At 45.2% G+C, this 14,475-nt stretch overlaps 1 protein-coding gene across 1 annotated transcript in view; it reads right to left on the bottom strand.

Moving 5' to 3' along the window:
• Nucleotides 1-13,412: 13,412 nt before the first annotated feature.
• Proc (protein C, inactivator of coagulation factors Va and VIIIa) overlaps nt 13,413-14,475 on the bottom strand; it is a 22,711-nt gene continuing 21,648 nt past the window's right edge. Inside the window, exon 7 of the mRNA XM_028762711.1 lies at nt 13,413-14,064. Within this exon, the coding sequence (XP_028618544.1) occupies nt 13,469-14,064 (596 nt within the window). The 3' untranslated portion in view covers nt 13,413-13,468. The remainder of the gene's footprint in view (nt 14,065-14,475) is intronic.

Here is a 14,475-nt window from a genome sequence, read left to right as displayed (position 1 = left end):
CCCCAGTGAAATCAAGATTATTACAGAGGAACTGTAGGGTGATTGTCTAGGTAGCTGGTAAACTTGTCATTTTTAATTGATTTAGGAGCTATTTTGTCTGTACTTCCTGCTTACTCCTGTGAAATTTATTCTCAAATCTCTGATGGAGTTAATGAGGGGGCTAGTGACAGATTTGTTAGTTTAACGACAGCAGCCAGGGCTTCAGTTGTCTTCTCAGTTCTCTTCATATGTAAGAACCAGGCCTCAGGCCTCACTTTCCTAGACTTCCATCTGAGAACCTTGCTACCAGACTCTAAAAAAGAAATAAACCCACAAAACAGGTTTTAAAGTAACTTTTTAGTATCCCTTTATTTAAAGGAACCTGCTTCACAGTGACTGCTGTCAGTAATCAACTATTTGTTTCTCATGGTAAATAATTGGATGAAAGCTTAAGTGACCTGTAAGGTCTAGAAAGTGGTTTAAGATATGGAAATGTAAGTCATAAAGATCTAAGGAAGTGTGTGTAAATATAATCTGTAAAGGTATAAGAAAGCATTTAGGGTACATGTAAAAATAAAAAATGTTTCAGATTTCTTTCCCCCTCTATGCTATTTTTATATTAAAACTTCAAAGTTTAGAGTTTTAATATTAACCAATGGAGTTATAATAAGCTATTAATCTAGCTCTGGTAAACAATGACTAGTATTATAGTCACAAGCTCAAGATTTTAAATTTTCTTTGTTTGTCTTCTAAATAGAAACTTAAAAGTGCTTCTCATTGTGCTTTTTTAAAAAAAATCTATTTAATCTACATACACCCAGTGTTCTGGATAAAGCAAAGAATGTTAATGCTTCCCACAAATCATTTTGGGTCCCAAGCTTTTTCACTATGTCTTAAAGGTATGAATCTGCTGGTCTTTCTACAATGTGGATTTCAGTTCAGATTACAAACAGCAGTAATGCTAGTATATCTAAAACTTAATCCTCTTTTGTAAACTAAAAAAAATTTTGTAAGCTTCAGGGTATAGACATGGATCCACTTCTTACTGGTCAAGTGGACTTCAAATAAGTACTATCAACCAACAGCCTGCTTCCCTACCTGCCCATTTCTGAGGGTGGGATCTCTTCCTCTTTCTCTGGTTTTGGGACTCCCCTCCCCCAACTACCAGGACCATAGGCCTAAAAGTTATAAATATAGGCCTAAAAGTTATAAATATAAACCTAAGAAAAATTTCCCCCAAACTCCTTAGCTTTACCTTATGTTCCTAATACATATCTGTTCCATCAGATTTCCAATCAATTGAAGACTGCAAACTGCTCCAACTGCTGTCTTCATGTCCCTAGCCCCAGATGGTCCTGCAGCCTAAACAGCAAGGGAAACAGCCTGCTTTTCCCAACAACAGTGTCCCAATGTGAGGAAAAGGTAGTCATACATTATTATGTTGCCCCTTATTCATTTATTATCAAGAAAAGGCTGTGGTGTTAAGTTTCAAACCCAGGACAAGCAGCTGAGGTGCCTATTTAACATTTCAAAGCAAGCCTGGACTCCAGGTTCTCCCAGCATCCCTTAGTCTATGCCTGTTACAGGGTATGGCTGACATACCCCACTATCTATCCTGAACTCTCTCCCAGAGGCTGTCTGTTCCCTATATAATTCAGACATGTTGGTTGCCTACTCATCTCTTTTACTTCTTTTGTACCTTTGGCCTCCTGGCTTCTGTACTTGGTTCCTCTCTTTCCCTTTCTCTCTCTCTCTTTCCCACATGGTTCAGGGCCATGACCACTCTGGACTCTCCCAGCTGTGTCTGCCTCTGGCTATGCTATCCCACATATCTATAATAAACTTTCTCTTTCTCCATACCTTGTAGCAGTCATGTCCTTTCCTTTTTATTTATGTTTTTCATTCACTGACCACAGGACAAATGCCAGCCAATACATCTAGTACCAGTCAAAATCACTTCCAGGTCACAAAGGTTGGTAATATTTTTTATGTAAATTAACCCATTTATTGCAGGCTAGGCAAGTCTTCTGCTGATCTTTCAGTTCCTTGAGTCTTGTGATGGCAGAATGGTGCTGTAGGTCCAGGCCCTGCAAGACACTCTTTTCATATAGGAACTGCAGTGCTAGATGCCAGCGGCTTGTCTCTTCATCTTGATCTTGCCAAAGAAGGAGCAAGAGTACTTGGTGGGATGGCTGATTTTGGGGCCCGTATTTCCTATGATCCTTATATCCTTTGTGCCTTTAGCCATGTCTCAGAAACCGAAGCCCAAGCCCCAAAAGGAAGAGACACAATGTACATGCACTAGTCATTCTTATTACCAATTGGGAAAGAAAAATTATATTCAAATGAAGAAAGGCTGAAAACTAAACATGTTGCTCTGGCTTTAAACCTGATGTTTGTTTTCTTTGTTTTTTTTTTAAATCAATAAAGTATATTTCCCTCAATTTTTCTACTTGGGGAGTGTCTGTTCTCTGTCTGGTTGGATTCAGGGGCTGATAAATATGAAACCATTTCACTATACTGAAGCATAGGAGAGCTAATCCATCCTGGTATCCTCGACTGGAAGAAAAAGAAGCTGTTGTTAAGCCAGTGGGCACAGGTAAGGATATACTGTGCAGGGTCCCACTCCCTTCCAGACCTTTGTTCCTTCTGTATACCATTCAGCATCTGTGTACTTGCTCGTGTCTATTCCCCAGAGAGGCCTTTTCTTGACCTAACACTGCTATGAAGAGGCTCAAGGTCATAGCAGCTCCTCAGGGCCTTAGCATATCCCCAGTATTCATGAGGACTGTCCTCTCTGTCATTCACATACAGTTCCATGCTCCTTCTCGATGTCCCCAAGCTGGTCTGAATTCTTGAGTGATTATGCTCCTTTCATTTAGGCTACAAGAAGAGGAGGGGATAGAAATGCCTGGATGAAATGAGACAGGCATGGTAGCAAATTCAAAGGCTTTAAAAAGCAGGGACAAGGGGCTAAAGACATGGCTCAGCAGTTATGAGCACTTGCTCTTGCAGAGAACCTGGGTTGGAATCCTAGTACCCACATGGCAGCTCTATGATTCCCGCTCTAGGGCACCCTGGCCTCTGCAAGCACCAGGGACATGTGGAGTACACAAACTTACATGCAGCCCCTCACATGTACATAGCTCTAAAAAAGATTATAATTGTGTTGGAAAGTGATCAAGATTGTCTATGGTTCTTGCCAAAAATTTGGATTTAGATTTCTGCATCCATCGTGCCAGGCGGTGGTGGCACAGGCCTTTAATCCCAGCACTTGGGAGGCAGAGGCAGGCGGATTTCTGAGTTTGAGGCCAGCCTGGTCTACAGAGTGAGTTCCAGGACAGCTAGGACTACACAGAGAAACCCTGTCTCGAAAAAAAACAAAAAAACAAAGCAAAACAAAATCTAGATTTCTGCACCCATGTCTGCTAACACAAGACTCCCTGAAACTCCAATTTTAAGAGATCTAATGCTATTGGCACATGCTTGCGTGTGTGTGTGTGTGTGTGTGTGTGTGTGTGTGTGTGTGTGTACACTTTTTTTTTGAGGCAGGGTTTCACTGTTACCTTGTTAGCCTGCAGTTTTTCTATGTAGATTGAGCTGGCCTTGAGCTCAAAGTGCTCAATCAGCCTTTGCCTCTTGAGTGTTGGAATTAAAGGCATGCACCATCATACTTTGCTGACACCTTAAAAAAACCCTTGCTATTGCATGAATATATGATGCACATGTACAGTCAGAGAACTGATTCCACCCTTTACTTGACTTCTGGGGAACAAACTCTGTTAGGCTTAAGCACTTAGACAGAGGCATCTCTCAGACCTGAAAGTCTTGTTGTATGAGACGGCCTCACTATGGAGTCCTGGCTGACCTGGAATTCATAATGTAGATCAGGATGGGCCTGAACTCAGAGATCTTTCTCTGACTTCTGAGTGCTGTAATTAAGGTGTGTATGACCAAGCCAGCTAATGAAAGGGTCTATTTTATCAAGAAAGGGCTAGAGAAGTGCCCCGGTGGATAGAACACTTACCATACAAGGGTGAGGACCGAAGTTCAGAGTTCAGCTCCATAAGTAGCTGGGCTATGTGCCATTAACCTCTGGCCTTTACACATACATGCACAGTGTCATGTGTTAACCCACACACATTCTAGTTCATGTGCACACTCAGAAGTACTGTTCCCTTTGCTACTGAACTAGTGAAACAATGGACTCCAAAGACTTATTTCCTCAGGAGTCCCATAGTGAAGAATGGGAAAAGCAAACACCTAGGTACTGGCCAGAGGAAGAGCTTGCCTGCCTGCTATGAAGAGATTTTGTCCAGTTCTGACAAAATACCTGACCACCTTGCAGAACAGACCTGAGCTGAAACTGATAATGGATCAGCCTGACTCCATCTTAAGATTAAGTCCACCTGGTTACAAGATCAATATAAGTTCATTCTTATCTACAAATCCCTGATGGCCCATCAAGATGTGTATTTCACTGGGCTTGATGCTTAATGGTGTATGCCTTTAAAACCATGATTAGGGAGGACAGATATCTGTAATTTCAAGGCCATTCTGCTCTACATGAGCTTCAGAACAGCCAGGGCTGTATAAATAGTCTCTGTCTCAAAAAAAAAAAAAAAGGTAGGTCTGGGCTCACTCAGAGATTTACCATGACCAAAAATAAATTTTAATAAAAGGCTTTTTGTTTTTAATTAGATACTGGCACTCAGAAGGATTGGGGCTAGGTCTGCCCCTGAGAACACTCCCAAGTACCCTAGCTATACTCAATTACCCAGTGTCACCTACTGTCATGGCAACAGACCTGAATTACGGTTTACCGAGCATCCACTGCTGTCATGGTAACAGACCTGAACATTCTATTACCCAGAGTCCCCTGTTGTAGCAACAGGGCAGAAGACTCCATTGCTGCCATGGCAACAGATCTGATGTATATCATCAGCCTAAGGCTTACAAAGTAAAAATCATGAGATTATATTTTTTTCAGCCTACATAGTTTTAACATATATGTCTTGGAGTTATCCTAGTCATTTAGCAGTGTAAGCAAATTTGATTACAAAGCGGAAATAGCAGTCTTATGACTAAACCAAAGCTTGGACTGACAAAGATGTCAGAATTCTCACGAATCTCATGTCTTCCAAAATAAAACATAATACCCCGATGACCCGAGAATACCACACATAGCTCAACATACAGAAGACAACTATAGAAGGATATGATGCAGCCACAGTTGAGTACCTGCTCTACATCTTACATCTCAAACAACTGTTCCTGAGCTATTGCACTATTTGAGAGGTGGGGCCTCGTTGGTGGAAGTGACTCACTAAAAGTGGGACTTGGAAAGTTCCAGACTGTCCTCTGGTTCCACTGTTCTTTGTATTTTGGTCTGTTGTGATGTGAAGAGCCTCTGCCACATGTTCTTACTTTCAATGTCATGCCTTTCCCATCATGGTGGACAGAAATAGCCTGAAACCCTGAGCCAGAATCAATCTTCCCTACATATGATCAAGTATATCCAGTGTAGTTAATACAAACAAACTTGTTTAGGGTGAAAACGTGGCTTGTTTCCCCCAAGAACTACAGCTCCCAGCATTCTGGGAAGTTACCTTGCTTTTGGGTAAGTGGGCATTAGAGGTTAACTTTGGCTCTTGCATTATGAGGAGAATGGAATAGAATAGGATAGAATAGAGTAGGATAGGATAGGATAGGATAGGATAGGATAGGATAGGATAGAAATAGAAATAATAGAAATTAGAATAGAATAGAAGAATAGAATAGAATAGAATAGAATAGAATAGAATAGAATAGAATAGAATCTTCTGTTAAGATTTCTTCCCTACCTCTGCCCAGTGGTGCCTAGCAACCTATAACTAATGGTCCTGCACTACAGGTCTCCTCCAGGTGGACCTGTAATCTGGCTTTTCCAGAAACCTCCTGAGGGTTGGTCTTGATCTTTTAAAACAGAACCCTGGAGTTGGAGGGCTCTGCTCCTGTAAGTGTTTCTACTCAGATGGAAGGGTATCCTGGGACTCAGAAACCTAGGAACCATACAGCTCTGAGGGGAGAAGGTATCCTAGTGGAAGGGCATCCTGAGACACCGGCCCAGGGACCACCAGCTCTGGAGTAGAAAAGTGTCTCAGTAAGAGGGCATTCTGAGATACCAGAACCCAGGAACCACACAGCTCTGAGGTCACCTCCTCAGCAGAGGTACTGCAGCTCCCAGGGGAGGGAATCCCCAGCTGAGCTCAGGAGCCTCAGCCTGGCTCCTTCTCTTTGGTACTTTTCTTCTTCTTTGCTTCTTTTCTTGGCTTTTTGAACCGAGAGTCACACGAGGCGGGAAACCTCATGAAAGAGATTTATTGGAAGGTCCAGGGTTTGGAGGGATGAATCCAGAGATAGCTGCCCTTTACTCCTGGGAGCAGAACAGCAGAGAACTGGACAAAATAGGATTTCTGAAGGGGCAGAGCTTCTCAGGGCAGAGATTTCCAGAGTAAGGATTGGTGAGATTCAAAGTCCTGAGCTTGGCAGAGCTCAGGGACTGGGATTGGCAGCTTTTTTTTTTTCACTCCCTTTTTCTTGCATCAGGCTCATGAGCTAGGGTAGGAAGTGTTTCCTGCCCATACTGGCTTTTCCTGAGGTGCTATCTCTGTGGAGCTGCTGGAGGCTGTGGGTGGGGGATGGGGTGGATGAGAGGTTGGAGAGGAGGTGCTGCTGCTGTGGATAGCACCTATGAGACAGCTCGTGCAGTGGTGGTTTACAAAAGTTGTAGTCTGAGGCCAAAAAGGTGTCGAAACTGGACAGTTCCTGAGGGGCAGCTAAGATGAGAAAGGTAATGTTGCAAGTTGCAAGGACATCTCCTGCAGCTCTTGTGACTGCTGCAGGCCTAGATGTTGTGGTACCAGCCGTTTTGACAGGATCCACCATTTTGGACAGCTCCTGTGAGACATTTTACTGCTGGGGGCCAGGGAAGGGGGCATAGGCTGGGGGAGAAGGAGGGGCCTGCCACCTGTACAGCTTTTGTAGTGTGCCACTCAGGGACTACAGATCCTCCCACTCCTGTTGAAATTAGACCACATTCCCATGAAGACTTGCCAAACACCTTTGTAAGTCTTAATGTAGGGCCCACAGTCTGAAGCACTCTTCACCCCTCAAACCTTGGATTGTGAGACTCTGTATTTGAGGTTGCCAATCCCCTGCCTTGGTGTGTGTGTGTGTGTGTGGGAAGCTCAGGTCCTTGGAGTAGGAGTGTTGGACAATGGGCTGATTTCTTTTTACAAAATCTTGCCAACCACATCTCCTAATTATGGCAGAAACCAGTGGCTGAGTGGTGGGCCTGAAATGTCCCAATGTAGAGAGGTAGGAGAGGAAGGAGAGGCTTGGGAAGGTTATGGTGTCCACACCTCATCATCTTGCCTGGTCAAGGGGTTTGGAATCAGTTCTTTTGCTCTCATGCTCCCATTTATGGTGGTTGTACACTATGTCTGTGATGGGGAGTGTTCCAGCACTTCCATTCATTGTGCAGTGTATTCATGGAGGGCTTCCCATGCTACCAACGCTACATGCCAGGCCACATGTCTGTTCTAACCCAGGGAAGTGAGGCTGGAACCTCATATCCCATCTGAATATACCTGCCCTTCTTATCTGATGGGTCAAACAAGATCACTCAGGGTTTCATCCTGTCCCACATTGCCTGCAAGCACAACCTGTGTAAGCAGGGCTGCCTGCAGGGTGGGGGATGGGAGTTAACCTCATTGGCTTGGCTGGGGAGAGATACTGAGGATGAGTCTGTGCTGTATTTGCTGCAGGTGGGGAGACTGGGGAAGAGAAGATTTGTGTGGACATTTCGGAGAACCAGGCTATGGATATCTCCAGTCAGTTGGCTAGAGTTGGCTACAGCCCAGACTTTCTAAGTTTCATCCAGTTCCCATACTGGGTTGGATTAGACAGTGTTTGGGTCAGGAGTCAGCTCTCTGATTCCCATCTGCACAATTCTTATTTCCCTTTTGAATATCTTAGACATTTACCCTCCCGGATGTTTCCTGTGTTGTCACTGGGGGTCCCCATGACACTAAATTATCAAGTGAACACTCCTATTTAGGCCCAACCTATCTTAGGGTACAGTCCAGACTTCCCAGAGTGGATACTGACTTCCTACATAGCAAAGGTATGTTTTCCAAGTGTTCTCCTCCTGTGCTTCCTGCTGTAGGGCCTCTACCAGGATATTCACATGACTAATTGTGAACCACACACATTCTCAATGTATTAGACAAAAAAGTCCCAGATGAAAGACTGTCACAGAACCCTTTCCAACTTCCCTTCAAAGTGGTTCCCTCCAGACTCCACGAATCAGCTTACTTTTCTATAGGCAGCTTTGGGAGAGCCTAGAGGTCCTCCTCTTCTTCTTTCTTTTCTGTCTCAAATTCTCTTCAGTTTCTGAGGAAAACACCTTCATTCTTCTGGGAGCTATTGTGGGGACTTCTCATCTCCTCTGAGTACTTTAGTTCTTGCTTCTTTGGTTCTGCGTAGCATCAGCACCTGCCTGGTGCTCAGGGCACTCATCGGTGTAGGCATCTGGAATGCCTACATGATGTCCTACTGTGGACCGTGTCTTATTCTCTGGCTTTCCACTACATTAGAAGGGAGGGGCAAGCTACCATGGAATCTAATAAGTGATCTTATGTTAAGTCAAAGTGATGTGGTCTGGACAATGATGTGGTCTCTAGCTTACTGGAGGTGGCTGCCTGTGTAGGGCCATAAACAGTACTGACGAAACTGCTCGCCCTGCCAGGGAACTTAGAGAAACCGAGGGCAGAATACTTCAGTTGGAGTGTTGGAGATGGTGATCCAATGGGCTTTTCAGTCTGCAACTTGTTTCCCTTTGGTGTTCCTACCAAGTGATGTGCTAACTTACCTCGTTCTCGTCATTTGGCCCAGGCCGAGTGCCTTTGGGAAGAAAGGAGTGTGCAGAGCTGAAGGCCAAAGCTTTAGGCTAAGAGTGAACCTAGTCTCTTGGATACTAGCAGCTCTGTATTTCACTGATCCCTTTAGGAATATTCTAGGAGCTCAGTAGAAGACCATCAGCGCATGTAACTTGTTGAGCCTGGTCCCTGTATCAAGACAGGACTGGTTGGGTCTCAGTACCAGGTACAGAAGTTTGATTTTCTACCTAGGGAATGATTAGAGCAAGCCCGACTTTTCTGGCTTACTTGTATTTACAAACTTTTACCAATATTTTGCTGAGTCACTGAATGAAATAGGGGTTGTCTTCCAACATGGCCCCTTGTCCTGCCAGATTCTTACTCAGTGTGGAAACCCAGGGAATATGGAGTTCATGCGAGAAAAAGGATCATGTCTACAATCCATGTAGACAGGGATTGACAGGGTCTCTTGGGGTGGGCAAGACATAATTCCTCAGGGAGTCAATAACATTGCAGGCAGGGGAAAGTGGTAATAGGAAGGGGGCTTCAGAGAGTGCTAATAATAGACGATATTTATTCCATATGGCCAAATTGGGAAGACTGCTATAGACAAACAGCCAAGCCTCTCTGTCTCCTTTCTCCCCTCTCTGCTCTGCCTCATGATAAAAAGGTAAAGGTTAAAGAGATAATAATACCATAACAACAACAACGACGTTAGAATAATTTAGAAAGACTCACTCCCAGCAGCACTTAGGAAGAAGTCCCGAGAGAGGCCGTGAGACCATGTGTCTGATGCCCTGAGGGTAAGAGAGGTGAAATAATCCAAGGGCTTGCTGACTACCAGATAAACTTAAATACAAAAGTGAAGTCTAACACATGAGCTTGGAGTTCCCTCCGAAAGCTGAGAAAGGCTAAGTGTGCAAAGCAGCAGGAAAGCAGCGTTTCCCCACCCCAGCCCAAGCACACCTCTGCTTGTTTCCAGCTCCTGAGTGCTGGGGTTACAGACACAGGCCAGCATACCGAGTTTCTGCGCTACAGAGGATGAAGCCCAGAGCTTTTGGCACCCTAGCCCAGGATTCTGCCGTCTGCCATAAGCCAGGCCCCCAGCACTGCCTTCCCTTGTTTCTTTCGTTTTAGTCCAAGTTCATTATATTTATTTATTCTCCTATCTATTAGTTGAGTCAGGGCTCTCTCTACATAGCCCTGGAAATCACTACATAGACCTGCCTCCAGCTCACAGAGCTCCACCTGCCTCTGTTTCCCAAGTGATAGGATTAAAGGCCTGTACGGCCACACCGGGCTTCCTTTTATTTCTTTAATCCCAGGAAGGTTTTGTGTTCATATGTTTGTTTTTAATGTTTTGTTTTGTCACTTTATTGAACAATGACCTCACCAAGATGGAGGCAATCATGTGGATGGCAGACATCTTGGCTGGTAACCTCACCAAGATGGAAGCAACCATGTGGGTCTACCACCATCTAGGTTGGTATATAACATACACCAGGTAACATACAGCAGAATGGCAGCCCCCATAGTATAACACTCACTACACAGTACTGTCTACATAAAAAGAAAAATACCACAAGCTTTTATCATGCTTGCTTCCTCTCTGGGGTGGGGGGGGGCAAGAAAAAGGGGGGGAGGAAGGAAGGGACAAAGAAAGAGAGAGAGGTAAGAAGGGAAGGAGGGAGGAAAGAATGTAGAGTTATAGACATGATAACAACAACAACAACAACAGATAACAAAACAAAAACCCCCAAAACAGAGGTGGGGGGGGTACCCTAAGACAGAGCAGCGACTTATTCCCGTGTTTATTGTTGAGGTTACTATTTGTATTTGGGCCCCATGTACAAAAGAATAGACAAACAAGCAACAACAATGAAATCACGACTTTCAGCCATCAGTGATCACTCAGATCTGTCTTCTCAGCATTCTGAGGACTGAGGCTGAGAGTTCGAGGCCCACCTGGACTACAGAGTGAGTTCCAGAACACAAATGTGATGAACTAGGAATAGAACCAACAAGGGATAGCAGTGCTGGGGACCTGACTTATAAGGGAGGTGGGAGCCCTGGCCTAGGATGCTCAGATCCCTGGGCTCCACCTCTCAAGTACTGGAGAAGTGTGTAAAGTGGGGTGCTGGCCCATGCCTGTAATCCCGACGTGTAGGAGCTGGAAATAGGATCAGAAGATCATCTCCAGCATCATAGCAAATAGGAACCATCCTGGGCTAAAAGAGACCCTCTCATCACTTTGACCAGTCTAAGTCTGAGTTTAAGAATTGCAACTCCTTTTCTTCACGTATCATTGACACTGCCAGGAAGAACAAGCTTGCACACTGGCAGGAAAGTGTGGTCCTGTTAGATCTAACAGAATTGCATGTGGCAGTCAGCAGGTTGTTAAGGGCAATGACCTTTCAGCTCTTCCTCCAGGTCATTTTGTTCCAGGTAGCAAGTAACATCATGCTTGACAAACAGATAGTACAAGCAGGGCTTTAAGTAAATCACTAAATAAATCAGTAAGTTACCATCTAATAATTGGTATTTTCTACTTTATTCTACTTCAATATGAGCAAACATTTAAAAATTTTGTTTTATGTATGTATGGTGAGCTAAATAAATATCTTTTCTTTATAAAGTTGGCCTGTCTCAACTCTTTTATTATAGTAGCCAAAACTAGAATGACACACCTGCTAACTGATTGATTATTACCTAATCCAGTCAAATTGACAACTGAAATCCACCACTGCAATCAGAGAAGGAAAAAGATTTACCCAATTCAGAACCACAGAGAGCTGGACCAATTTTAAGACTTCTGATCAATTATTTCAGCTTTTTTTCCATGTAAATCCTGTCTCACCTAATTATGCCTTTTTGGGGCCAGCAAGAAGGCTCAGCAAGTAAGGGCATTTGCTGCCAAGCTGACAACCTGAGTTTGATCACATTGAAAGGAGAGGAGTGACTCTTGAAAGCCGTCCTCTGACCTCCACCCCGGTGATATGGCATGCATATGTCCTCCATCCCAAAAATAATAGATTAAAAAAACAAACAAACAGAGCTGTGCCAGATCTGCAAAAGATCAAGCCAACCAGCATTCCTGCCTGGAGCGAGAGAGGCTCACAAGGCCCCATCTGTCCTTGAGGAGCTATTTGAAACTAGTAACTGCTGTGGAAGGGAGAGACAGTTCCCTCTGGGGGTGGACTCTGGAGGTTGTCCATGCCCCAGTGGCGGTCTAGTTGGACTTTGTGATGGTTTGTATATGCTTGGCCCAGGGAGTGGCACTACTGGGAGGTGTGACCTTGTTGGAGTAGGTATGTCACTGTGGGCATGGGCTTTAAGACCCTCATCCTAGATGACTGGAAGTCAGTATTCTCCTAGTAGCCTTCAGATGAAGATGTAGAACTCTCAGCTCCTCCTGCACCATTCCTGCCTGGATGCTGCCATGCTTCTGCCTTGATGATAATAGACTGACCCTCTGAATCTGTAAGCCAGCCCCAATTAAATGTTATCCTTACAAGAGTTGCCTTGGTCATGGTGTCTCTTCACAGCGGTAAAACCCTCACTGAGACAGACTCCCTCCCCTTCTCTCTCCTTCCCTCCCCTGTTCCTCCTCCACACTCTACCTTTTCCTTCTTCCTTCCCTTTTGTTCTTTTAATGGAAGGGATTTTGCTATGTTACCCAGGATGTCCCCACCTCTTGAACTGCAGCAATCCTGCCTTAGGCTCAAGAGTATCGGGGACTGCAGGTGCTGCCACTACACCCAGCCTATAACTTCATTATTAAACAGATTCTTCAATAAATCTGTAAGGTCATTATGAGGAGCACCTTCTGGGCATCTGGTTACTTCCCCAGTGGGCTACTGATCTTCTGTCTCCACTTGTCAAAGCCAGGGTGGGGTGGGGGTTGGTGGCCAGCCAGCCTAGCCTACTGGGTAGATTTCAGGACAGTGAGAAACCCCGTGTCCAAAAAAAAAAACCGTGGACGGAGCTTGAGAAACAACACATGAAGTTGTCCTCTGGTCCCCAAACATACGTATATACCACATACACATGCACACATGCACACATGCACATACCCACTCACACACCCACACATACACCCAGGGACAACGGACAAGAGAAGCAGCTGAGTTTGGGAGTGTGACCTTGGTTTGAATCCTGGCTCCACTACATGGCCATTCTGAGACTCACTGGCTACCTCGTCACTGACAAGCTTTTCTGATGTAATTAGCTCGGGCTCTTTCTGAGGCCCTGAGAAAGGCTCTATTAGTCTCTTGTAGTAACTTAAAAAAAAAAAAACCCACAAACTTCTTTCTACAAATCATCCCCGACCCTCACAAGTGATGTCAGCTCAGATCCCACTAGGTCTTCCACTGCCCCCACCCCACACAATTGCCTTGCGAGTTAAGCAGGTTCTTATTATACACTCAGTGTAGAGTAAATGCTCAATTAACATGACTTTTCTCCAGAATACCCCAATAAAAGGATGGAAAGACAGACAGGTACTCAGGTAGGTATGTTTGTTGCATGTCCCTTTAATGTCCTCTGTCTTGGTACTCACTAACCCAGCCTTACTCTAAGAGTGACTTCTGGCTCTTGAGAGAGGCATCCTTCTCCCCAATGTAGCTATGGATCCATTTAAGGTAGCTGCCCACTCTGGTGTAGACGCCATAGTTGTTGAGGTGCCCGCAGCCCTCACCCCAACTCACCAGGCCCACCAGGAACCAGGTACCCCGAAAGAAGACCACCATAGGCCCCCCACTGTCACCATCACAGGCGTCTCTCGTGTCACCAATGATGCCTGCACACAGCATGTTCTCTGAGACCACATTTCTCATGACCTGCACGCACTCGTTTCGAGCAGCCAGAGGGATGCGGATGAAGGTGAGGATGAAGGTGCGGTTCCTTCTGCCATCCTTGATTTTGTCACTTTGATAGCCCCAGCCTGTCACCACTGTCTCCTGGCCAGCCTGAGTGAGCTCCTCCGCCAGGCCATTGTTTGGCAGGCAGATGGGCACTATGGTTTTAGACAGAGTGGCTTCCTTGGCCAGGCGGAGCAGTGCAATGTCATTGTCACTGTTGCTCCGAGTGTAGTTAGGGTGGACGAGAATCTCCTTGATTTCCAGGTCCAATTCCCAGTGGTCCCTGCGTCGCAGATCATACTCACCTGCAATTTAAGAGTGTTATTAGAGTAGCTTTGAGAAGCCTACACAACTGTGGGCCTTCTGCTGTCCTGAATGGAGTCCCTGTGCCTCAGAACCCTACCAAACGTGAGCTTTCCTGCCAGAAGCATGAGTAGGTAGGCCCTAGAGCATCAGTTCCTAAGGGGCAAGGGGCTGGCCTGCGTCCAGAATTCACAGATAGAACAGCAAAATGAAATTTGAAACAGCAGAGAAGCCAGAGACTCCTGTAGACTCAAGACCAAGCAGAGACAGGAAGGGAGCAAAGAGCAACATTACTGAAGATACTGTCTCCACGGCAGCAAGGGGAGCACCAGCAAGGCCCAAGGAGGAGGACCAGCAAGGCCCAAGGAGGAGGACCAGCAAGGCCAAGGAGGAGCACCAGCAAGGCCCAAGGA

Source organism: Grammomys surdaster, unplaced genomic scaffold, assembly GCF_004785775.1.
Source record: "Grammomys surdaster isolate TR1022 unplaced genomic scaffold, NIH_TR_1.0 135, whole genome shotgun sequence".
Classification (NCBI taxonomy): Eukaryota; Metazoa; Chordata; class Mammalia; order Rodentia; family Muridae; genus Grammomys; species Grammomys surdaster.
This window is presented reverse-complemented; position numbering and strand designations above follow the sequence as displayed.